General features: G+C 36.7%; 1 protein-coding gene across 3 annotated transcripts in view; it reads left to right on the top strand.

Moving 5' to 3' along the window:
- Nucleotides 1-1,948: 1,948 nt before the first annotated feature.
- Nucleotides 1,949-27,119, top strand: part of SLTM (SAFB like transcription modulator) — a 44,676-nt gene continuing 19,505 nt past the window's right edge. The window contains exons 1-6 of one of the 3 annotated variants that reach the window (XM_088839651.1): nt 1,949-2,346; nt 3,316-3,403; nt 14,475-14,539; nt 17,123-17,320; nt 18,207-18,254; nt 26,326-26,353. In XM_088839651.1, the coding sequence (XP_088695777.1) occupies nt 2,185-2,346; nt 3,316-3,403; nt 14,475-14,539; nt 17,123-17,320; nt 18,207-18,254; nt 26,326-26,353 (589 nt within the window). In that variant the 5' untranslated portion in view covers nt 1,949-2,184. The remainder of the gene's footprint in view (nt 2,347-3,315; nt 3,404-14,474; nt 14,540-17,122; nt 17,321-18,206; nt 18,255-26,325; nt 26,354-27,119) is intronic. The other 2 variants (XM_055435597.2, XM_055435598.2) reach the window with 2 other exon arrangements.

Genomic DNA, 27,119 nt, shown 5'->3' with positions numbered 1-27,119 from the left:
AGAAGGAAATGGCAACCCACTCCAGTGTTCTTGCCTGGAGAATCCCAGGGACGGGGGAGCCTAGTGGGCTTCCGTCTATGGGGTCACACAGAGTTCGACACGACTGAAGTGACTTAGCAGCAGCAGCATAGAGAGTGTATTAAAAACCAGAGACATCACTTTGCAGACAAAAGTCTGTCTAGTCAAAGCTACGGTTTTTCCAGCAGTCATGTATGGATGTGAGAGTTAAGACTATAAAGAAAGCTGAGCACCAAAGAATTGATGCTTTTGAACTGTGGTGTTGGAGAACTTGAGAGTCCCTTGGACTGCAAGGAGATCCAACCAGTCAATCCTAAAGGAAATCAACCCGGAATAGTCATTGGAAGGATGGATGCTGAAGCTGAAGCTCCAATACTTTGGTCACCTGATGCCAAGAGCAGACTTATTGGAAAAGACCTTGATGGTGGGAAAGACTGAGGACATGAGGAGAATAGGGTGACAGAGAATGAGATGGTTGGACGGCGTCATCAACTCACATGAGCTTGAGCAAACTCCAGGAGACAGTGAAGGACAGCGAAGCCTGGGTGTGCTACAGTCCATGGGGTCCCAGAGTGGAACACAACTGAGCAACTGAACAACCACAAATATAACCCCCCTTTACTAGTGTCCACAGAAGGTGAAAGCAGTGTGGTGTGTGCAAAAGACACTGGCATGAGAACGGAGGTTTAGAGCCAATTCTGTCAGTAATTAATTGTAGGTCCTTAGGTTAAACTCAAAAAAACTTCATCCATTAAAAAGAGAGAACGAGAGAGGATTAAGCCAAAAGATTCCTAAAGATCCTTTGAATTCTAATATTCTATGACTGTGAGTCAACTTGTAATAGAGACAGAGGTGGATTTTTGAATCAGGAGACCGGATTTCAGCACCGGTTCAGCCACATACCAGCTATGTGAAAACGGACAAACCATTTAATCTCTCTAAGCCTTACAGAGATTTTCCTGACAGGGTTCAGAAGGATTAAGGGGTTATTGCAAGTCATATAAACCATAAATACTTACCTGACAGGTATTATTGTATAATATCCAGTTTTTCTCTTTTTGCTCTAATTATCTAATGAGAAAAGGCAATTTAAAGCGACCCAGACTTCATAAATTTGAATTTTTAAAACCAGGAAATGCCAAGAATTAAGAATTAAGCGTCATATTCTGTTTATGGAGTTTATAGAATAGTTTTAATCCATAAATGCTTTTGATTTGATGATTAATCACATTGGCTAAAGTTACTTGTACAGCGTAGTCCCTCATAAGAAGATGGTCATTTTTCCTGGGAGCCCAAATTACGACGGGGAGAAAACAGTGAACACGGTACACGAGAATTGTAACAAGTACTTACAAACCAAATTCCTTTTTCGGTAATCAATTTTGTGCTGAGCCGTCAGGACCTCTGGAGATGACAACAAACTAAGGCTAGTGCAGATGGGAAGGTGTCCTGTTTTGTTTTGTGTTTTCAGTGAGATGGGCAGCTCTAGAATAAATCTCCTTGGGAAAAAAAAGGTATGTTTTCCCATGAGACGTCTAGTGGGACTTGTCACACAGGCCAGCCCTGTATATTCTTTGTATTAACCGCCCTAGAGTTTCTTTCCTGCCTTTGAACGGAACTCTGGGAACCTAGTTCTTCTGCGCACGGTGGCCACATGTTTCCGATTATTCAGCAGAACCGGTAAAGTATTTCCCTGGAAAAGGTTTAGGGCAAGCACACGCCCCTTGGTTCGGGTTGAGTAACGCGCGAACTATCTATGACGAGAGTGCCTGGCGCACTGCTATTGCTCAAGACTCGAGACGTTGCCAGAAAATGTGTAACGAAGCGGCGGAGGAACGGCGGCACGGCAGACGTTGGTGCGGTTGGACGCGCCAGATCTCCCAGTCCCAGCAAGGGGTCGCGCCGCCCAGGTGGCCGAGACCCGCTCCCCGGCGCGCGCCGAGCGCCTTCCCCTACCCACCCCGTTAGTGCGCACGCGCGCCTGTCATCCGGGTGCTGGTGGCGGCTGCAGGTTGCGCCGGGGTGGCGAACAGGGGGCGGGGCCTGCGGCTCATTGTGCGCAGCGCTGCGCGGCGCCGGCGGCCGGCGAGGCCTGGGTCGAAGTTGGAGCCGCTGCCGCCGCCCTGCAGCTCACTCGCTGCCTTGGCAGCGCGCCGCTCTTCTAAAATGGCTGCCGCTACCGGTGCTGTGGCAGCCTCGGCCGCCTCAGGTCAGGCGGAAGGTAAAAAGATTACCGATCTGCGGGTCATCGATCTCAAGTCCGAGCTGAAACGGCGGAACCTGGATATCACCGGAGTCAAGACCGTGCTCGTTTCCCGACTCAAGCAGGTGAGGCCCGGCGAGGTCCGGGGAGGCGAGCTTAGGCCGCGCCTCGGAGCCCCCACTACCACCGCAGCCTCTGGCGGCTCTCAGCCTCCGGGGCCGACGGTGCGGTGAGGTGGGGAGGTCCCGGGCGTCGCCCGCGCGCGCGCGGGGAGAGTGAGGACCCTCCCGCAGCACCCCCGCCCCCGCGCGCCGGGCCGGGCCTGCCAGGGGCCTGCGAGCCGCCCGGGACTGGCCGCCGTAGCCGAGCGCGCCCCTGCCTCCCCCGGGACGTCCCCGCCAGGCTGCTTAGGGCTGCGGCCGGCCGGCGCGGCCTCCCAAGGGCGATCGTGGAGACCCGGGACGCGCTCGGCCCCCAGTCTTTAGCGATGGTGAGCGCGTGCATTTCTTGGCCTCGTAGGGACTGGTTACTTTGGTGACTTCTGCAAAGTTACCGTTTAATTGTGCCCAACCGTTTTCTCCCCATACTAGCGGGGAATTGGTAGTGGGATTTGATGGGTGGGTAAGAGAAAGGTTTGTCCGCTGGATTTTCAGTTTTTGCATTAGCACATAATTTGCTTTTTCTTCCCTGATTATCTTTCTGGTTTGAGTGAGCGTTGGAATTATACTAGAGGAGAACTAAGTTTGCATTATAGACATTAGGGAAGCTCCTTTTAGTTCTTTACCTTCGTAGCTAGCAACTTCTCTGCAATTGAGAATATTTAGAGTTTTGTTCAGTATGATAATATGTGATAGTTAATTTTCTCGACTAGGTAAAGTGTAAAGCTCCATGTGATTTTTCTACCTAATGATATTTCCTCCTGAAAGTTTCTCTCACTTGTGTAGTTTAATTGCTCCTTTGTGAAGTTGGTTTATGAAATGACTGGCAATTCTAATGTCTTGAGGCTTGAGGTTTGCTAACTTTTTTTTCATTTCATTTTTATAAAATAAGTTTAGATAGACTGTGTAGCATATTAACTTCTCTTTCTAATGTAGGCTATTGAAGAGGAAGGAGGCGATCCAGATAATATTGAATTAACTGTTTCAACTGATACTCCAAACAAGAAACCAACCAAAGGCAAAGGTTGTTACGAGTTATAAACATATTTTAAAATATATTTTGGTTATATAACTTGCCTCTGCTCTTATGCCACTTGCCCTGTTTATATAGTGCTACTCTTTGCTATTTCCCTCTGGCACTCTGCCTTGTTGGGTCAAGGAAGAAAAGTACTGTTGCCAGGCTTTGGGTGACTAGTAGCCCTTAAGATTTGGCTGAAGTTGTCCTGAAAGTGAGACCAGTTCTTTATTGCTTCTGAATAAATTACAAAGTCAAGTTTCATAATGTTTCTTCCTTCATAGTGTGAAGACCTGAAGAATAAAATATGGTTTAAAACATGTCTACCTTGCCCCACAATTGGCAGAGTATTGATGGAATTCCTACCAAATCTTTCACCTTGGCTCCTTGCTGTTTTCTCTAGTAGACTAAAATTTTATAACCTTTGTATTTACGATTTTGTTTGTCTTGGTGAACTTAATTTGCATTTAGGCCGTTATACATTCTAAGTTTCACTAAAACTCAAAAAGACCTCACCAGTCATACTAACAAGGTAGGGGGAAAAAGAATCCAAAAAATCCATGACTAATTAGCTTTAAAAAAAATTTTAACTTACAGGGATATATTAAAGATTTCAATTTTCTAACTTTTAAACTAGGCCAGAATATATTTCTGGGATATGGTGATTTAGTGAATAGGTAAAGGTGGTTTTAAATTAACATTTTAACAATGTAAGTGGGGCTTAGATATGTTTAAAAGGTTCAAGTTGGTGAAATCCTTATTTGAATAACTACGGATTTCTCCTTTTGTCCCATAAGGACAGTGTTAGAGGGTGGGCATTGTGTGGGTATCTGAATCCTGGTACCTACCTACAATTTCCATGCAGCTGCAGCATTTTGAAAACCTAGCACTGCTTGAAGTGATCGATTTGCTACTCTCTGCTGTAGACCAGATTGATTGCAACTACAGTAAAATGGTTGAATGGAATAACTTTGAAAAGAAGGGAATAGTCAAGTTTGAGCTTAAGCAATCTGTAATGAGTATCAGGACCAGGGACATCTTGATGGTATCTCTCTATGTGAGTTTTCCTACCTTTGCAAGAGTCTCCTGTTTGTGCCAGAGGAAATTAAAAAGGGCTAAGAAGCATTTCCAGGATAGGATGGGAATGACTGGTGGGAATGGGAGTTTACAGGAGTTACAAAGTTACTTTGAAGATATGTGGCTTTCAATTAATTCTTGCTCAGTGTATCACTTTGAGAGATACATTTCCCTGTGGTTAGAGAAGCATGTTGAGAAGCCTCTGTTGACAAACCCAGAAGCAATTTCAAAATGAGGGAGCATAAAAAAATTCAGGAATAAGTACATCAGGAATTAACCCTGTTTCTTATAGTGATTTCTTGTAATGATTTTGATTCATGTCATTTATTTAGCACATTGTGGTAGTTTGATAGATGTTATATGTTCACTCTGGTCCCAAATTTTTCAAGCTGATTAATGACTTAGCATGTAAAGTAAATCTGTTTTATTTATTTTCACCAACTTTTAATTTCTGTGTGTATCCCTTTCTTTTTCAGTTATCAGGAATTTCATCTTACCGTTAGAAATAAATTCAGCAATATACCATTTTAAGAAGTTTTTCAGTATACATATGTATGTATGTGTATAAAATAAATGTTAATTTTTCCCTCATGTATAGATTATAAGGATACTTGAAATTTAATTTTTCCATAATCCTGATGTTAGGGTATCTTACGGTATTTAGTTAGGAGTTGCAATATTAATTATTTGTCTGCAGCAGACTACAACTGAGTACTTCATCAGACTCATTCTGGGACATGTGTGATAAATAGCTCTTGTCTCCTTGAGTTCCATTTATCATTGTTCTCAAAATCCTATGAATTACAAAGAACATAATGTAAACCCCAAACTAAGAACCTGGTTTGAATTAATTTACAGTTAAGATGCTTATAAATAAGATTATTTTATATTTTAAGTTTAGAAATAACTTTTAGGCATCAAATTTGAATAGGGAAGCTTTAAATATATCAGTAATTAACAGATTTTTAAAAATGAAATATTATTCTAAAATAAGGTTCTTTTTGCCACATCTTATTTCACTTAGTATCTGTCTTGAAAATAATTTTATCTTGATCATACTACTTTTCTTTCAGCGGGTCTACTTCTGTTTTATAAAAGTGGGAAATTTACAAAACCATCTGTAAATGTCTCTTAATTCTGAAATTTAATAATTACATGTAACCAGGAGCCAGAAGAAAAATTCCTTCTGTTGAGCTAAAATAGATATATAAGAAAGGAACAGGAAAGCTGTTCCTCAGTTAGTATAGTTAGTTCCTCAGTTAGTATAGATTTCTTCAGCTGAGCATACTAAAATAGGAAAAGAATAAAGAAAGGGTTTACTTAGAGGCAGTCATGTAGACAAGAGCAAGATAAAACATTTAATAGCTTGTTAGACAAATAATTCTTATGAAGATGTGGCTTAATGTAGCAAGTAAAAGTTAAATGGTGTTGAATGATAAGGCGAGAGAAGCTTCATGGGTCTTAACATTTCTTAGGTGAAATATCAAGCTTGTTCTCTTACGAGTGCAGAGCCCCTGTTTCTTAAGAAAATTTTTTTTGTTAAAATTATTGTGTTTTGACAGATTAAAGGAAAAGGAATATGCATTCTTAAGTATTTTGTGGGATATTTTAAAAATACTGTTATAAGCACAAACTCACAAACTTTTAACAAATGTTGATAATGTTATAGTGAGTCCAAATATTTATGACTAACATATTTGCAAAAATCTATCTGCTTGTACTTGGTATGGTGAAATTTGTAGCTTAGATTGGTTCTCACTTCTGAACCTTTTCTCATTCTCTTTGCTATGTAGAAGAAAGCTTCGCCGGTAAGATTTATGGTCATTATTTGGGTGTGTGTTAGAAAGCAGTTAAACAGGTAGAACTAACTCCTCATTAGCCTCTTTTCGAGATTATAGATGTAAACTTTCTTTTGGTTCACTTGTAAATAGCATATCATTCTTGTGGATTTTCAGCCTTTAGAGTCACATAAACTTTGGCAAAAGTTACTTAATCAGTGCAGTATTCAGAAGTATATATAGTCAGTACTTCATTGAAACTCACAATACTTTAGGTTTTTAAAAATCTGATTTGTTCCCACTATAGAAACAAGTATTTTTTGGGTTACAGGTTTATCCAGACATAATGCCTGATTATGTGTGTAAAGTACCATACTCAGTATACACAATCAGTGTAATTAATTACATGTTTACTCTGTTAAGCTTTCTAAAATTTGTATGCCAAATAAGAATATTGTAATCAACCACATAAAATGAATTGAATATAGTATCATAGTAAACTGTAACTTTTTTTTTTTTAACTGTAGTATGTTTGGATGTTAAGGAAATTTTAATCAGAACTGTGGCATTGAGAAGCATTCTGAGGCCAAAAGTGTCATCTTTTTTGGGTACCTACTGGGCTTGAAGCTCTGTGAGGGTAAGGACATAGCTTGCTTTGCACATAAGAGATGCTCAGAAAATATTTGTTGAATGAATACCAAGGGTCATATGATGACTTTCTAACAACTGCTTTGAAAAGTATTTCTTTTGGTGCTGACTTTAACTGCATATTTCTTTGTAGGAAGCACTATATCAGAGATTAATAGTCTTTACTATCTTCTATATGATTTTTCTTTTTAAGGTGCCTTTCTCAACAGCACTAGTTGCTTCTCCTTAAACAGTAATATGTGAAATACACTTACTTTTAGAACACACGAATCATGGGCACCTGCCTTTTCTCCCTCACCAAGTTGTTGCTGTGTTGGAAAGCCTCATAACTTTTGCTCGAATATTGTCTGACCTCAAAAGTTATGTATGTCATTTTCATTTCACAAAATCAGGCAGTTTTACCTCTGTTCTTAAAACCAGCATTTGACTTATGCAGTTGTATACAGTGGATTATGTTTATTATCAAAGTACTTTTTTACTTTTATTTTATTGTGTCAAATATGGTGTGTGTCAACAATGTTGGTGGAGAGATAGATAAAATTTTCTAGTACTTCAAGAAAATGTCTTTCTCCTTTGTCATTCACCTTCCAGGCATTTTGAATCAAGGGCAGAAGATTCTGACTTTCTCTTTCATGAACTCATGTAGAATGAAGTATGAATTGTCTAGGAATTAGAGGAAAAAGCAATCATTATTACCAGTTGGTGGCATCAGAAATGGCTTTAATGAAGAGGTTGAATAATGGCTTAGGATTTAAGGCTGAAATCTACTGATTTACTTAATCAGCTATAAGATCTCACATATTACAGTAAAAGGGCCTCAGTGTGGTGCAATTCCAGGAGTTAACCGTTCACACCATAAACTCCACAGTCCCTGTTAGCCTCTAGTTCTGGTATCCTGGAATAGTTTGTATTATGGCTTTACAGAATTGCTTTCCAGATCATAAAAGTGAAATGTTTTCATTTTAAAAACTAGATAATCCAGTAAAGTACAAAAAAGTGAAAATTGCCCATAATTCCACCACTCTGACCTTATCAGAAGTTACATTTTATTGATCTAAGCTGTATATGTACATGTGCATGTACTTGTAAGAGGTTTAAGGATTTGTTTTTGTTTTTTACCTTTTTGAGAACTAATACAAGTTTATACCTACTCTAGGTGTTTTGTGGAAGGTAGGCAGAATTTAAATTTTCTCTAGTCTGGTGAATCTGAAAATAGTAACCTTCTTCATATTCTTCTTATTCCAACTTCTTTGGTTACACTCAATCTGACCTACATTAGAGTCAATTAAGTTTTAAAAAATACAGATGCCAGGCTCCTGCCCCCCAGAGAGTTGATTTTGCTTACTCTTTGGGGGGCCCAGAAATCAGTATTTTCTGAAAGTTCCCCAGGTGATTCTCAAGCCTTTAGAATTAAGAACCACTGGGTGCTCTAGCCTGTAACTTGAAACTTAGCATCATTTTCATTCATCCCTTTCTGCCTGTTGGTTAGTTCTCTATACCTTACACAATTAGTTCTCTATTTGCATATATATGCAATTAATTCTCTATACAGTTTTCAGAAAACTTTCATATTGCTTTACTTGATTTGCACAAAATTGCTGAGAGTTAAGCAGTACTGCTGCTAAGTCACTTCAGTCATGTCTGACTCTGTGTGACCCCATAGACGGAAGCCCACCAGGCTCCAACGTCCCTGGGATTCTCCAGGCAAGAACACTGGAGTGGGTTGCCATTTCCTTCTCCAATGTGTGGAAGTGAAAAGTGAAAGTGAAGTCGCTCAGTCGTGTCCGACCCTCAGCAACCCCACGGACTGCAGCCTACCAGGCTCCTCCATCCATGGGATTTTCTAGGCAAGAGTACTGGAGTGGCTTGCCATTGCCCTCTCCGTAAGCAGTACTACTTTCTTTTAATTGATAGGATAGAAAAGGAATCCATTAAGAACTCAGTTACATTTTTGCTGCCTTTGAAAATCTTGTGCAAATGTTCACAGGTGTCTGTGGATGTTCAGTTTGGTTGTCTTTAGATGAAAAAGTTAAGAGATTTTTAAAATATATGTTTGGTATTTTTCAGATTTACTTTATTATATGAATATGAATTATCTTTAAGGTAGATTTTTTAAAAATAATAAAATTACCTACGGGATGACTGCTATGTTTAAGACAATGCAAATCAGAAGTCTGATTTCTTTAATACAAGAGAGGCTAAAAAGCATATGCAAACAGTTAAAACAAGACAATAGTACATGATTATTTTAAGATTTTGTGCAGTTGGGGAGAGGTTGTTGCTGGAAACGTTAACATTGTTCTGTTTGGCCTGGTCTCTGAGTCTTATTCCCTCTTCTCTAACAGAAATTTTGTGACTGAACCTTTTCTGCGTTTCATAACTTCCGTAAATGTTCAGTGGAAAAGTTACTCAGCCACAAAGTTTTTTGGCAAATTACTTTAAACTCTACTTACTAAGTAGATTTTTTGTTTTGTTTTTGTTTTTGGAGGTATTTCTGAACTAGAAGAGGAAAATTACCAACCCTTTTAAGAACCAGTTTGCCTTTGAAGGAGAAAACCAAATTTTCATCTTGAAATCTGTGTTCTTAATTCTGAAACACAAGTGTTCTAAAAATAAAGTTTTTTCTTAAGTTTGGCAAAAGTGAAGCTATTTATAATCTTATTTCCATGATTAATTGAGAGACTGTTCCAGATGCCATTGGAAGGTTTAAATTAACAATTGGTATATACACTATTGTACTCTTTTAAAATCTGACAGTTCTAAAACATATCTGGCCCCAGTGGTTTCATTAAGGGTTTGTGGACCTATGCAAACTTACGATGCATAAATAAGGAGGTGTTTTAGCATCTTCTTCCTTTGGTGTATTTTTACTTTTGACTCTCTAATTGTGCAAAGAACATTGCAGTGTATTTTATGTAATTTCAAGATAGCTGTATGTTACTACTATGATAGTTTGAGATGTGATAAGTAATTTTGCTTCCATTTTTATTTTGCTATTCAGACTATATGCTCAATTTATTTTTTAGTTTTATTCCTCAAAGCATTAGTTAGGCTTCTGTCTACATTGCACTTTCAGTTAGCTTCTTCATCCTGGTGGTGCTGCTTTCCTTTGGACCAGTTCATATTTCTGTGGTACATGCCAGATTCCTTGAAGGACAAAAGATTCATTTATTAGTTTGTTATCGGACATTTCATAGCACAGGCTTACTTGGGAGATGAGGTATAAATGGTTACTGACTGTACAAAAATGTGTCTAAGCTGGTGGTCCTTGTTGAATTAAGTGGGATTTGATTTTTATTTCTTATCTGTGACATCATAAAAGTTAGGAATCTATAGATGTACTTTGTAGTATCATTCAACTCCAAGTTTACAGTCCTTACTGACAATATGGGGTTGTACATGATGCTGATTTGATTGGCATGTCACAGTGAGGGCTGAATAAAGTCTGAACTTTGTTTACTGCTAGCATCCAGCTTAGAAACTACACCATTATCGTTCAGCATCTATATAATGCTCATTATATAGCACTGTACTAGGTTCTAGGCTGGATGATGAGCATCATAGCTGTCTGAGAGGTGAATTATCTTTGTATGGGGGAGGGATGATACTTTTTATAAAGGAAGAAATTACAATATAGTTTCTAATTGAGCATGTGTAAATAAACGCAGTTACAGATTATGAGAGCAGTCAAAAATTAATGTGTAAAATGTCAGTTTATTATGTGCCTGTCAGGTTACTGCTACTTTCATTAATGTACATTTGAAAAATCTTGTCCTTTTAGTTTTTATGTTTATAAGCTGATGACACATTGTGTCCAGTGCTTTCATGTGATAAAATTGTTAAAGGATAGCAATTTGGACCTTTCTCTATATCTCTGCCTCTTGCTGCCTGTTTGTCATGGGACAAGTTACATAATCTCTGTGACTCTCTCATTTTAAAATTTTACAGATGTGGCTTGTGGAGCCTCTGTTCATGCTAAAAGAGATGACATTTTTAACTGCTGGCACATTGTAGCTAATGCTTTTGTCATTTTTGAGGAGTGGAGTAGACCTTGGTTTAAACTGAAGCACTGCCCCTACTAACTTTGTAATCTGGTTAACTTTTCAGTATTTTGTAGAATGGGGCTAGTTAAGAGGATAAAATACATGCATTAATATATATGAAGCATGTGTCCTAGTTCCTGCACTGTGGAAGCTACTTAAGCAGTGGTAGTGACTGCAGCATCTGTTGTTTTTGTTGATGTAGTGTAATTTGGTTTTCCTTTAAGTAAATTAAGGCAAGTGAAACTCACCATGGAGTGTGCGTAGTATATGTAGCTTGTCATTATGCTGAGGGCTTCCATTTCAAAGATGGTATCTATAAATTGAGTTAACCACTTCTTACTAAAATAATGTTTTTTAAGTAGGTCATAGTAAGATGAAGTGGAAAGAATTTTAGTCCTGGAAATGAAGAAGCCTTGGCTTCTAGGTCTGACAATGCCATTTACTAGCCTTGGGCTGGCTGTGTAACCTTGGTTCATTTTCTCTTTTGTAAAGTTGTGATTACTTGCCCTATGTACTGTGGGGTGCTAGAAAAAAATCACCTGAACTTTTTTAAAGTGCTTTGCAAATTGTAATGCATTTTATATTTATAAAGAGTAAATAGTGTTTGCGAATGATCTGAAGGAATATCACTCAGAAGCTCTGCTCTATAGGTTATTTGGTGGTGTGGGTATTGGGGGTGGGTGGTGGAATCCTATAGCTTTAAAAAGCTTATTTCTTCTCAAAGCTTTAAGGTTTTATATTGTGGTGGTGGTTGTTCAGTCACTCATTCTTTTCCTTCTCTTTGCAACCCCATGGACTGCAGCATGTCAGGCTTCCCTGTCCATCTCCTGGAGCTTGCTCAAACTCAGGTGCATTGAGTCGGTGATGCCATCCAACCATCTCGTCCTTTGTTGTCCTCTTCTCCTCCTGCCTTCAATCTTTCCTAGCATCAGTTCTCAGTTCAGTTCAGTCCTCAGTCGTATCCAACTCTTTGCAACTCCATGGACTGCAGCACGCCAGACTTCCCTGTCCATCACAGACTCCCAGAGTTGCTCAAACTCGTGTCCATTGAATCGGTGATGCCATCCAGGCATCTCATTTTCTGCCATCCCCTTCTCCTCCTGCCTTCAATCTTTTCCAACATCAGGGGCTTTGCTAATGAGTTGGCTCTTCGAGTCAGGTGGCCAAGTACTGGAGTTTCAGCTTCAGCACCACTCCTTCCAATGAATATTCAGGACTGATTTCTTTTAGGATTGACTGGTTTGATGTCCTTGCAGTCCAAGGGACTCTCAAGAGCCTTCTCCAACACCACAGTTCAAAAGCATCAATTCTTTGACACTCAGCCTTCTATATGGTCCAACTGTTACATCCATACATGACTAGTGGAAAACCATAGGTTTGACTATACAGACCTTTGTCGGCAAAGTAATGTCTCTGCTTTTTAATATGCTGTCTAGGTTTGTCATAGCTTTTTTCCCAAGAAGCAAGCATCTTTTAATTTCATGACTGCAGTCACCGTCTGCAGTGACTTTGGAGCCCAAGAAAATAAAGTCTGTCACTGTTTCCATTGTTTCCCCATCTATTTGCCATGAAGTGATGGGACCGGATGCCATGATCTTAGTTTTCTGAATGTTGAGTTTTAAGCCAGCTTTTTCACTCTCCTCTTTCACTTTCATCAAGAGGCTCTTTAGTCCTTCTTAGCTTTCTGCCATAAGGGTGGTGTCATCTGCATATCTGACGTTTCTCCCAGCAATCTTGATTCCAGCTTGTGCTTCATCCAGCATTTCTCATGATGTACTCTGCATATAAGTTAAACAAGCAGGGTGACAATATACAGCCTTGATGTACTCCTTTCCCGGTTTGGAACCAGACTGTAGTTCCATGTCTGGTTCTAACTGTTGCTTCTTGACCTGCATACAGGTTTCTCAGGAGGCAGGTAAGGTGGTCTGGTATTCCCATCTCTCTAAGAAATTTCCACAGTTTGTTGTGATCCACATAGTCAAAGGCTTTAACCTTTAAACATCAGTGAAGCAGATGTTTTTCTGGAATTCTCTTGCTTTTTCTATGATCTGTGGTAGAACAGTTTAGTAAGCTCTTTCTCACCTTATACTGTTTTATTTTTTAAGGAAGGAACATCTCCCTCATTGCCCTTGTAGTAACTTCTAATTTGTGTTTTCTCTAAAATACAAATGCCACTAAATTCCACATTTTGTTTCTCTTTTGTTTCACACAAGCCCTCAGGGATGTGAAGACCTCTTTTACCTCGTGGATAAAAGAAAACTCTTTATTCTTCATCTTTTCACATACCTGGAAGAACCAATATCTTGTTGCCTTTTATCTCTCATTCATGGAAAGGATTTCCAATTGAGATTAGATGGAAGATAGGAGCTGGTGAAGAGACATGGAAAGGGAGTTAGCCTAACTTTTTTTTACAGTTATCTCATAGCCAAACTCTCTCCTCTGGGGTCATGGAAGCTTGAGATAGGTATGTGGCAGTTCCTGTTTTAGGCCAAAGAAAGGTTGATTAGTTGACCTCAGTAGAAAACATCCATTAACATCTCAAAATAAATAAATTTTTAAAAACTTGATAGTAAAATTTTAACAGCTGTGATTTTTTTTTTTTAAACAGCATTTCTGATACATTTTGGGTTATCTAAGTAGATTTTTATGGACTTGCTTGAAAACACAAACTTGTAGCCTTGGATCTGTGGAAAACGTGTGTGTGTGTTTGTGAGGCATTTTTAGCCTTGGATCTGTGGAAAATGCGCACGGGCGTGTGTGTGTGTGTAAAACATTTAAAAAATCCCAACCACCAATTTTCAAAGTTTTGAAGTTGAGGGTTGAGTCAGGGAGGCCTGTAGTCTATCTGGAAGCTGTTAACAGTTTTTGGTCTGAAGTAATTTCTACTTGCCTTAAATCAGTTAAATCAGTCATCATGTTAAAGCACTACTTAATATTTAGGACTTTGGAGAAACACAAAATAAGCATAAAAGCAGTCACTGTACTTAAGGTATTTCTTTAAATGGTGAGCAAGAGGTACCCGACAGAACAAGGCAGTATATCATCAGCTGATCATGGATTGTGAGGTGTCAAGTGTGAGAATTTTATTTTAGAGAAAGTTTGTTGACAAGAAAAATTTGGGAAGGCTTTATGGGGGATATGAGTCTTGAATTTAGCTATCAGATGTCTGGTTATGTATACAGTTAGTAGAGTACTGTTGAAAGGTGATGCTACTTCTGGGAGAATTGAAGATAGAATTTAACTGGTGTAAGGAAAAATGTACCTCATATGTCAAGTCAGTGAAGATGGTGGGTTCATATGTAGGATTAATTATTTGCACAGTTTATTTTAGTGAAACGAAACAGAATGACATTGTTCATAAAGCTTTTTTTTGGTTTGGGACAGCTGTGACCAGGTGGTTTATAAGCAGTTGGCATTTGCTTTGTCAGATGATTTGGGAATGGAGAGTGATACCTCGGGGTAAACTTGTCTGAATGTTTTTTGCTCTTAAAGTAATAAAATATTGGTTGTTAGCCCATTTTCCTTCTTTCGCAGGTAAAAAACAGGAAGCAGATGAGTTGAGTGGAGATGCTTCTGTGGAAGATGATGCTTTTGTCAAGGTAAAGTGTTAATTACACAGGTTAAGATGTCTATTTTGAGCCTAGTATTTTGCATGATGAATTCATGCATTTTGCTTTAACAATAGACACTGAAATATGTTGGTAAATAGGTATAGAGACATATAATATTGTCAGTCTTACTAGTTCTCATAGTTGAGAAATGTAATAAATAGCTTCAGTTAAATGAGACAAAGCAAAGAATGTTCGGGGAGACATAGGGGCCAGAGGAACAGGTACAGGGCAATTGATACCTTAGTTCCTGGACAGGGTACTGCCCATCACATTTAGCTTCTGTATATGTTAATGATATACAGAAATCAAATTAATGTAGTCTTTAAAATGGAGAAAGTTGCTGATGTATTGCTACTTGGTGAAGATCAGGTTAAGAAATGTGTTTTGCCCATTAAAGATAAATAAGCCAGGTCTTTATTGGTTAAAAAAGAATATATTTTATTTTGAGAATGTCCAACTAGGAGAACAGAGTATATAATTTTAATTGAGGTTGTGACACTTCTATGTACTGTTACTTTTAATCATAGTTTTTATTGTTGTTTTCATTTTAATGAAATGTGATCTCCTATTGACTGATCATTAGGTCTTAAGTAGTGTGGCATTTGCAGGAATTATTTAATAAGCATAGTTCCTTTCAAATTACATACATTTACACCCCATGTATTCTGTTTTCTGTATACAGTTAGGTCATATTGCCATAACATCTTGAATGTCTGTGTGGTCCACCATGAAGTCAGCTCATATCCCTTCCGTCACCCATTTCCTACCATCTCACTCTCTCCCTCCCCACACACACAGGCTACACAGTCACCATGTACCTCACTCTTGTATCTTGCACTTTGACGGCACGCACAGACAGAAAGAGATGTTTGGTTGAGGAGTTAGCCCTGAAGTCGGGTAATTCAGGAAATATGTGCTCAGGGATCCATTAAAATGGGTGATTGCATGCCTGTAACTGGCTTTTTTTGAGCCTTTAAGGACTGTTCAGTTTTTGTTTTCTGTTACCCTTGTGGTATATCTTCCATTAGGTTTGTTTCTTTCCTCTCATTTTCTCTAGGTGTCTTCACTAGTGAGTGTATGATTAAGCCAAAACTATCCATAAGTTGGAAAAACATTGTGACTTAGTAAAAACCCTTTTAGTTTTCAAATTTCTAACTTTCTTTCAGCTCTTCAGTGCACAAAAATATTTCAGTTATTTAAAATGTTACGAGGAGATGTAATATTGCTATCTTATATATACCACAAAGGATGCCTTTGTGTAAATATTAAATGAACCTGGTCATAATGTCTAAAAGAACAAAGGAACTTTTACAAAATTCTATTTAAATGTATTGTTACTTTTTTATATTTCTTTTACCCTTTGGAGGTATCCTCAACGTGTGATAAATACAATAGAAACAAAGTGAATATACTTGCCTTGTTTCTCAGAGTTGGTAATTTTGGAATATATACAGTGATGGTGGGTAAATATCACTTATTGCTTAGATATGTGAATACTATAGAAATTACTTCTACTTATAAGTGAGGAGAATAGTCAAAATCGTCACTTCAAAGTAGATGAAATTCCCTCAGTGACTTCCCTTGCTTTGTTTTTTTGTTTTGCACCAATTCTTCTACCATCATATAACCAACCACCTACTCCATTTTCAGTTCCCAGTGTTCCCTCACTCATAGGTAGATAAGTTGGTTAAACCTGCTGTCCCAGAGATGACCTGCTCCCCAAGCACTGCACATTCCACACAATCATGTTTCTTCTCTGTGCCTACCTTCCCAGAAATTTCTAGTCCCTCATTGCAGTTCATCTATGAATAAATAATACCCCTACACTTTTCCCCTTTTAACCCAGAAAGCTTTAAATCTGTTGGATTTACCATGAGAGTAGGAAAGGAGGAAGAATGTCCAGTTAATGAGAGAGGGAACTAGGCTGATTGCTGCTTTTCTTTATTTCTACTGAGGTACCCTTATATCCATAAACTTTGAGGGGCAAATAGATATTCTTTCCTTCACAAAGAGAGTTCCAAACTATGTTCCCCTGTTTAATTGGCTTTGTGGCATGGTGGTAGATTTCAAAACTAATACATTAGATTAGTTATTTGCATATTTGTAAGAACATACATTGGTGTAACAGTTGGGATTCCTTATTATAAATTAGAAATAAGGTTTATATTATCATATATAAGATGTCCATAGTCTTTGAAGGTAAGCCAAACTCTGGCGTGTAGAGGAAAGAAGTCATTTCTTTGAAGCTGTGTCTTATAGGAAAGCTCATAGGATGTGACTTGGTAAATATTATAACTGGAACTTGAGAGCAATCCATTTAACATATATATATTTCAGTGTAAGTGATTTGGGAACTCAGATGCATAGTTTAATGACCTTGGTATTAGACCCCCCTCTATTTTTAAAGGCACAGTTAGTGTGTAATATAAAATGATTGAACTTTGACTTTGGGAGTAATGTCAAAATATAATAGAAGTGAAACCATTTAGAGATGTAAATTACCAAAAAGGTTTGGTGGATAGCCCCCAGTATTTTGCCTCGAATTGTATCAAATTTTCTTACCATTAAAAGGACTGTGAATTGGAGAATCAAGAGGCACATGAACAAGATGGAAATGACGAGCTGAAGGACTCTGAAGAATTTGGTGAAAATGAAGAAGAAAATGTGCATTCCAAGGAGTTACTTTCTGCAGAAGAGAACAAGACAGCTCATGAATTAATAGAGGCAGAAGCAGTAGAAGATATAGAAAAAGAGGACATCGAAAGTCAGGTCTTTAGCCAGTTTTTTTAAAACGTGACACAGTTAAACTAAGTACTGAATAATTTTTTCTAGTTCAATGTGGAAGTCACAGAACTTTCAAAAAATATATTTTTTAAGTTATTTATAAATCACTCAGAATCCTGAAATCTAAGATGACGTTTCAATTTTTGCTTATTATTTTCCACATATTATGTTTTTACCTAGTAGTTATCATGCTATAAGTTGCTATTTAGTCTATATATTTTCATGTAACATATAATGACTTCAAAATTCATACATCATAATTTACTAGACTGTTTTCTGGGTGTCTAATAGCTACTCAAATTTGGGATATTTAAGTTTTAAGTTGTTTACTATCCCACTATGAAAGAGTGTACCAATTTAACACTGACCTTGCCAACATTACCAGATAGTAAGTTTTTTTTTTTCCTACTTTAGTAGATGTAAAAGATCATTTATTTGGTTATTATCAAGGGTGGGGAAATTACTTATGAAAGTTTAACTTAAAAGCTTTAAAGATATAATTTTTAAATCTTTTCTTTGAATGAAATAGACCATTTGTCCTGCTTTGAAGTATGTTAGTACATCTTAAGAAAATCAGTGGAATAGGGGGTCAGTATTCATGCTTAGAACACTATGTTCTACCTAGCTTAATAAATGAAGGACTCATGAAGGACTTGTTCCTAATTCTTTTTTTTGTTTGTTTCTAATTCTTTTATCAATGTGACTAAGCTTTTAAATATAGTCTGAATTATTAAGCATTGGCTTAATACCCATGGTATCCATAGACACTGCACAGAACATGAGGCAAGTGATAATCGAGTGTAGCATAAAAGCATTCTCATGTTACCCAGATATTTTGTAAAGCAAAGCTATTGTATACCCTTTTACTTAGGAAATTGAAGCTCAAGAAGGTGAAGATGATACCTTTCTAACAGCCCAAGTAAGTTTACATTTAGTCCTATGAATTTGATATTGTTGGGTGGAAGGGCTTGGAAAAGGAATCTCATTTTGACTTCATAATTATTTAATTCATAAAATTGCCTTAAATATAATACTGAGTTACATGGTATATACAAAATACTTTAAATTGGTGGCTGAAATTTCTCTTGCTGTGGAGATAATTGGAAGTTATTACAATAAGGTTCCTACCATTTTAAAAATAAAAATAAAAACAGTCTATCCTTTTTCTAAAATGTAAGTCTAGTTATCAGTTTTTTTGGGAAGCTTTCACACGCCTTGATTTTTTTTTGGGGGGGTCACTTTGGTATGAAATAAATCATTTAAAAGTACTAATATCCTATTAAAGCTTTAAAATTTTGTTAATTTAACACCCCTATGATAAATATAGTATAAAAATGATAAATATCTGTTTAAGTAATTTACTTGGGATATGTGTATACATATGGGGGTGTGTATGTGTGGAAAATGATTTCTGTTGTGTATTAGATTTTGGTTTTGGTCTATGTGATATGCATAGTGTACATTTTAAAGCATGATGTACAGATGCTATAAAGAGACATTTATAGCTCAATTTCTGTGTTAAAAATTAGCCTTTGTCTTTTTCCCATTTGTGTACTCAAGAATACCTTGTTCATGTACCCTCTTTAAATAGTATACTTGCAAATAGAGATAGGGGTTCCCATTCCCTCTGTTTACTAGATTTAGGAAAAATAGTGATCAGGTGTGCTATTTCCTCAGTGTAATATTGGCTGCAAGGGTATATAATGCGGTGTATATTCATAGCCTGCTTAGCTGATTGCCTCTGGTCACTTCTTCTTTACCCCAGCTCTCTTACGTTTGCAATGTTGGTGAGGCTGTATATTGATTCTCTGTGTTCATTGTAACGGGAGAAATTGCATTTCTGAGGGAAATGTTTTTGGTCGTTTGAATATTCAGGAAAGAAATGTTAGGACTTTGAAAGTCTGTAGGCTTCCCCCATACTATCCTCAGGTATGTTCATTTTTGAATGATAAAAAATAGATGAGGAGGATTAACTCCCAAATTGGAGGAGTACCTTTTCTAGATATTACTAATTTGCAAAAAGGTAGAGTTGAACTCTTCATATTAATGACAAAAAGTTTTAATTTTCATCAAGGGCCTCTCCTTCCATTGCACAGGTTGGAATGTGTTAAAGGTTACATCTGAGTGTCCCCATTCTCATAATAGATTATGTGTTTATTATAAAAATCTAACAAAAGTATTTTAAGGAATGAGTGCCTTTTTAAAATTTTTGCAAATTTTTATGGGCTAGATTTGGCCTTGCTCTCCTATTCCATCATGAGAGTGAAAGAACCCTTATTTACTTCTTATCAAAGGGCAGGTTTTGCTTATTGTATCAGGTCAGGGAGGTTACATCTTCAGAGAAGTAAAATGACCTTTTTTCCTCTTCCTTAACGATATATGGTGGAATATGTAGAAATATATATGAACGTATCTCCATCCCATCATGATTTTGATGCTTCTAAGCATGACTAATGAATGTGTTGTCTTATTGTGCATGTTAAGGAATACTGCACAGAGTATACCCGTTACACAGCTTCTGCTGTTAGCAGTTCACGGGCAGTATTGTTTCATCTATACCTCCATTCACTTTTCCTTTTCACACATTGGAGAAGGAAATGGCAACCCACTCCAGTGTTCTTGCCTGGAGAATCCCAGGGACGGGGGAGCCTGGTGGGCTTCCGTCTGTGGGGTCACACAGAGTCGGACACGACTGAAGTGACTTAGCAGCAGCAGCAGCACTATTTTGAAACAAATTCCAGACATATTTTGCCTTAAAAATTCAGTGTATATCTCTGAAAGAGAACTCTGCTTTTTACATTATTATTCCTAATATATGATTTTTTAAAATATCTTCAAATACTCAGTTGTCCCAAGGTTTTTTCTTTTAAGAAAGCTTTATTTGAATCTGTTTATTTGTTTGATGCAAATAAGATTGAGATATTGTGATTGATTAAAATGTCTTTTAGGCCTCTTTGAATCTATAGGTTTTCTGTTCATCTCCTCCCCTCCACTTTATTTGTTAAAGAAATTGAGTTGTTTATCATATAGAGCAAGAGGTGGCCCAGGTTTTCATTAAAGGCTAGGTAGAAAATATGTTAGCAGTGTGGGCCTTATGGTCTGTTACAACTATTCAGCTCTGCCACTGAGTGTGAAAGCAGCTACAGGCATTAGGTAAATGAATGGACATGGCTGTTTCAATAAAAATAGCTACAGAAAGAGCATCTCGCATAGTTTGACACCCCCTGTCATTCATAGAGCTTCCAACGTCTGTATTTTGCTGATTATGTTCCTGTGAATTTAGTCAACATGTTCCTCTGTTTAGTGTATTTCCTTTAAATTGTTGTTTATAGGATCCTGAGGCTTGCTATCTAATTCCGACACCCCTATCCCCATCCCCCCAAGAGATACAACTAATTCATAGGTAGTGTTGTATTCTTCTATTTGGATACACATAATGTCTGACAGTATCTTTTTGGTGATGGTACCAGTCATTGATGATCTGTACTGCACTGATTTAATTAATCAAAGTGGTGGTATTCTTTATTTTCTTTGTTAGCTGGAATGTTCCTTGGGAAAAAACTTCTCATCTATTATTTGGTTACCTTGTGGTATCATTTACAAAGAAAAGCCAGGATATATGTTTGATTATTTTTTCTGTATTTACCCATTTTCAAAATAATAAGTTGGTTCATGAGCATATCTGATAGTGACTGATTTTTTTTTCTTTCTGTCCCTTTGTTTCATTTTGAACTCATGGATTTAAATGTTTTTAGTGTATTTCAATCCATTGTAGTTATTATCCTTATTAATGCTCAGATTGTCCTATCTATAGCCAGTGAGAATCTCTTCAGGTTGTCTCTTTAATCCTTTTAAAGTGATCCAAGTAGTCTTTACTTCCTTGCAGTCTGGTTCAGATTCTATTTCCTGCTCCAGACCTGTAATTAGCCACTTCTTCCTTTTAGTGGTAAATGGTATTTTGAGACAATAATCTTGATGGTAGGGGTGGGGTGTTCATTGCCATTGGGTTGTTCATATTTTCTAGGCCTTTTCAATGTACAGTGCTAGAGAATGTTTTTTGTTTATTTGTTTCTGTTGGTCTTTTACTTTTAAGATAAAATAGATTTTGAGTTCATAAGGGATACTTCTAAGTTAATTATTTCCTTTATCTCACAGTATATGTACAATAGTCCTAGGATGATAATACCAACACCATCACCAGTGTGATTTCTGAAAATAAGGTTTTTTCCACTCAAGTTATCTCTCTTATAAGGATATACCCTCTAGGAATGAACAAATCAGTGTGTTTTAGTTTTCTATATGATCACCAACTAATACATATTTAGGTTCAATATTTAAGAACCGTTTTTAAAAATTTTTTAATCTATAACTTCTTGTGAATCTAATTGTTTCAAAATAGTTATTTTAATTTTATAATTTTGAAAAATATTTACATGGTTCCAAAGTCAAATCTAAGAAAGGATACATTCAAAAAAGTCCCCTTATTGGTGAATTTTTTAAAATTCAGGATTAATTGTTTTATTCCTTGTCTTTTAAAAATATAAGTAAATAGGCAAGTGCATTTATATAGGTATCTATTTATTTAAAACCAGTCTTCAGGCTTTGACTTGAAGCTTAGAGCTTTAGCTTTTAACTAGGTAGAATTTGGTTCACATTCTACTTCTGTTAGTTACTTAAAATATTGTGACTTTGAGTGTGTTCTCTTAGTCCATTTCTGTGTCTGTAAAATGAACATTGTAAGTCTTACCTGCTAGGTTTATGTGAAGAGCAATCTTATATCCTTCACATAGTACATGTGTAATTAGTGATTACTTGTAGTATTGTTTTACTAGCTTGGAGATATCAGTTATTTAGAATTGTTTGGAAAATTTTCTCTAGAATGTTTATATTTGGTAATGCTTTAATTCTTAAAAATTTCCTCTAGTTTCAGTCTTGTCAATCTCCTATGAGTGCATCATGTATAATTTTTTCTATTTGCCTTTGCCCCAATGTTTCATCAACTTGAAGTACCTTCCCTTTTTTGTCATATGAAGTCTGTATAACTCTCAAAGCCAGATTTATCTCTGTTTCGTCCATAAAGCTTTTCCTTACATAGTATTTTACTGTTTACATATAACTTTTTGTACCCAGTGTCTTATATAATCCTGTATATCCTATTTAGGTCATAGTTATCTCTAATTTATAGGTAAAGTTCACCTAGGTAAATGACAGTGTTGTTGTTTAGTCGCTCAGTGTCTGACTCTGAGACCTCATGGTCTGTAGCTCGCCAGGCTCCTCTGTCCATGGGATTTCCCAGACGAGAATACTGGAGTGGGTTGCTGTTTCCTTCTCCAGGGGATCTTGACCCAGGAAGATCACAATATCACAGAGTAGAACTGTTTCAGTGGTAAAGATAGAATAAATACCTACATATCTTGGTGCCTAGTCTGTATTCTTTTCACAAGTAACTCCAGACTAGTAAATGTTTTCTGAATTCCATTGTACTTACACAGTGCTGCAGTTAAACCCTCTGCCTACATAAAATGAGCAGTTACTTAAGTCCCTCCACTTAAAAATAGCAGTGTCTTACAGTACATTTATTCAGTAAACTCATTCAACAAATATTTATTAAGTACTTACTATGTTCCAGGACTTCTTATTTCCCACGGTCTTTAGTATATTTCCAGGAAGGTAATAGGCAATTGGTGGTTTAAGGTTATTTTGACAGTTTATTGTAAATTAGTCAGACTGAACACAGTGTTTATGTACAAGTCAAGGGAGAGGAGGCCTTCCAGAAGACGTCTTCTTACTTAGCACTTGTGTATACATGTATCGCAAGGTTAAGCTTTGGGAAAGGTACTAGAATGGGTAGAAAGTAAACACTGTTAACTGAAAAGTAAGTCCTAGGTTTGTCTTTATCATTAGTCATTGCTGCTCCTAGAATGAAATAAAAATAGAGAAGCTTTCTGTATGATTTTTGCAGTCAAATGCTCTACCTCTGAGCTATACGCTCCTGTATGATTTTTGGCACTTAAGGGCTGTAGATCCCATTACAAAGATAAACAACATGAACATTATAAAGCATTTGCTTCATTTTCATATGTGAAATATTATGTTTTTTCAAGATAAACTAAAAAAGTAGTTAATTAAAAGGATGCTTTTTCATGGTGGTTACTTATTTACCATATTCCTCATTCTGAAAAAAACATGTTTTCAGTGGAGGAAAATTATTTTGAAATAAGGCACATATCATGTCTGTGCATATTCAGGGAAATTTTCCCAGTATCTTTTTTGTATTTCTTGGTTTGTTTTTTTATTGCAAGAAATGATTTAACCTTAGTAGTTCTATGTTTACTGCACATAGAAATATAATGCAAATATGCACTGATGTGTGGCTCATCTTTTCTACTAACCCTAGTTGTTTTTGCGCTCCACCCCCATTGTAATCAGTTTGTTTTCTAGAAATTGGCTCAGATTCTTTTCCTTAGGGCATTTAAGTGTATGTAATAAGGCTAGAACTGAACTGGATAAGGCTAGTGTTACCATTCATTTAGAAACTAAAGTTATGAAACCCTTCAGAAGACCTGTTGAGTGATTAGGATAGATACCTAAAAACCAGCAGAAGTAAGGCAAACCTTACTGATGGTTTTAGCAGCTAGAAATAACATTTCTACTTGGCAGAAAGTACAGCAGAAAGATTTTGGTTTTTACATCACAGTATTTTAAAAAGTTTTGTTTTTTAAAATAGCAAATACTTTGACTATTTCTTTTTTTCCTTAAATCTTATCAATACTGAATCTCTGAAAGAATAACTTAGAAGTGGTGTGCTGTTGGTAGATAAAGAAGCAGCAAGTTGCATTCCTTAAGTTCTTTTGTTCTTCTTTTAAGTAAAAGTGAAGATATTCCAGTTTATTTATCCGTTTAAGATAAATTACTAAACTAAAAGTGAATTTGGGAGAAAAAGATTTTTTCATTAATTCCAGCATAACTCATCCTTTCTTTGCTGCCACTGCCTGCCAGTCCACCCTGTCAAATCATTTTTCTTTCCTTTCCAAATGTTGCACAATAGAAATATAATGATTAAAACTAAATTCCAGTATAACAATTAGGAGATTATTAGAGCACAGTGTCGGAGAAGGCAATGGCAAGCCACTCCAGTACTCTTGCCTAGAAAATCCCATGGATGGAGGAGCCTGGTAGGCTGCAGTCCGTGGGGTCGCTAAGGGTCGGACACGACTGAGCGACTTCACTTTCACTTTTCACTTTCATGCATTGGGGAAGGAAATGGCAACCCACTCCAGTGTTCTTGCCTGGAGAATCCCAAGGACGGGGGAGCCTGGTGGGCTTCTGTCTGTGGGGTCACACAGAGTCGGACACAACTGAAGTGACTTAGCAGCAGCAGCAGAGCACAGTATAATGGACGTATATACTAGGAGTCACATTGCTACCAATTAGTAATATTCTTTTGTACTATTTTACATTCTAAGCTTGTGGCTTAATTGTTTCAGTGTTTTCAGTTTCCTTCATATTACTTTAGTTTGTAAAACAATTGTCATTCCCTAAATGGGGCACGTATATGTCACCTTGAATTTGAAAAATTATTTTAAGTGATTTCTTAGAAATAAATTTGTTATCCAAATGTAACTGAGCATATGATAAAATATTTGTTATTTTTAAGAAATGTGGACTTACATGAACCTAAAATTGTGTTAGGAGATATATATGGCATTTAAATTTTTGTTTATAGATAAATTTTGCCTTAAGTCTAATTTCACTGCTGGGCTGTCACTCTCAGGCACAATTCTTAATTTGTAGTCCCTGGACCAAAAGCATCAGCATTTCTGAAACTTGTAGAGATGCAAATTTCCAGGCTCTACTCCAGTCTTGAATCAGAAACTGTGGGGTTGGTGCTCAGCGGTCTGTTAACAGTCACTCCAGGAGATTCTGATACAAAATCAAAGTTTGAGAATCACTACTGTAAGGCTTTGTATTTGGTAGCTTCATACCACCTTGACTAAATATGAGCTACTTCTACTCAACTTTTATTTTAAAAGTTGTAAGTTAAAACATACCTTAATTTTATGCATATTTGTTATGATCTTTAATTTTGGGAAATGTTTCTATCTTGTTATAATTTCAGTTATTTTTGGAGTATTTTGCTTGGTGTAAATATTTTCTTCTTTGTGATATTCCTGTTTTCAAGCCATTACATGCTTAATTTTAGATTACATGATGTCACATATATAAAAATTAAAATATCTCATATTTAAAAATTAAAATCAGTCATTTAATAAAATTATTAACTTGTTTTGATTGCCTGTAGCACAAATACCGTTTTTAAAGTGGCTGATTACCAGTGTGTATATGAGACAGTATATGAATTCATTTTTAACAGAAAGGAATGAAGACTTTGAAGCTACTCTTGTCATTCTTCTTCTGAGATGCCAAAATTGGGAATGTTCTTTATTTGTTTATTAATATGCATTTCATCCCTTGAAAAAGTATGTCTTCATGTAATATTTTCTGGTACAATTTGAATAGTATGTCCTAAAAGTGCCTTCGAATGGAGTCATGCTAAATAATCAGGGCAGGCTTTTTATTGGTGGCTTTTTGCATCTCTCTCTCTTCTTTTTTTTGGCCATGCCTCATGGCTTGTGGAATCTTGGTTCCCAGACCAGAGATTGAACCCCAGCCCAGCAGGGAATTCCTAGCAACTTTTTGATATGAGTAAGATTTGGTAATTGAAACCAGTTTTGAGTAGTGAAACTAAATATTCCAGTTTATTGTTGATATAACTATTGATATATCTGCCTGTTTTCTTGTCTTAAGTCATGTATACCAGACATATGCTACATTTCTTTGTGTTTTGGTTCTGATTGGAATATCTTGTGTTAGTAATAGGTGTCTCTAATTAATATTACTCTACAATTTAACTTGATAGATCTTGTACTATTACTGAAATCCAGTTTTAAATGAATTCATTTTACATTTGATTATTCTTTGACTTTCAGGATGCTGAGGAAGAAGAAAATGAGAAAGGTATGTTTGATGCTAAGTAGAGTTTAAAAATTGGTGACATTTAGAAAAACAGTAAACTATGTGAAAATAAAGCTTTCCTTATTCAAAATCTTATTTTTGAAATGAGTTTATTTTCAAATTTATCAATTTAGTGAATTAAGTTAGCACCTTGATTTTACTTTTTAATTGGTTTAATTTTCTTTTTAACACTTTGAAGACATGTTCTAACTTAATGGTACATATCAGTTACTGTGGTGGTGGACAATGCCATTTTTTTGTTTAACCTAATTTAAGTGTTATTTTTAAAACCAGCTTCTAGCATACGGTAAGTCGATTATATCCTTAAGACTGGCACTGCAGTAACTCATACGTGCTTACCGGTAATCCTAGTATGGAATGGATAATTAATTTTATAACTAGTCCTAAAATTGTTGGGTGACCAGGAGACTGACTTTTTGTTTGCTGCTTGGAGAAATTTTGTACACTCTTCTGACAGTTTTAGTAGTTCTGGAGACCTATCTTATCCAATACAATTACAGGGACATCAGTAGCAATATATGTGGTTGGTCTGAGGTTATAGAAGAGCTCTTGGAAGGACGTCCAAGGATCCTCCTACTTTGGACTAGAAAGGACATGGAACAGGCAGAATAAAAAACCTAGAAGCAATGAATGAAGCAAAGCTACCGACTGAAAATCTCAGATGCTCGAGGCCTTTCGCTTTTGGGTGAATGCAAGACATCTTTGAAAATGGTAATTGCAGGACTGACTGGACAGGATGAAGCCTGGA

Source organism: Moschus berezovskii, chromosome 9 (assembly GCF_049115385.1).
Source record: "Moschus berezovskii isolate FMDL1 chromosome 9, NW_MosBer_1.0, whole genome shotgun sequence".
NCBI classification, from domain to species: domain Eukaryota; kingdom Metazoa; phylum Chordata; class Mammalia; order Artiodactyla; family Moschidae; genus Moschus; species Moschus berezovskii.
The sequence above is the reverse complement of the archived record's forward strand: the minus strand, read 5'-3'. Positions and strand labels throughout refer to the sequence as shown.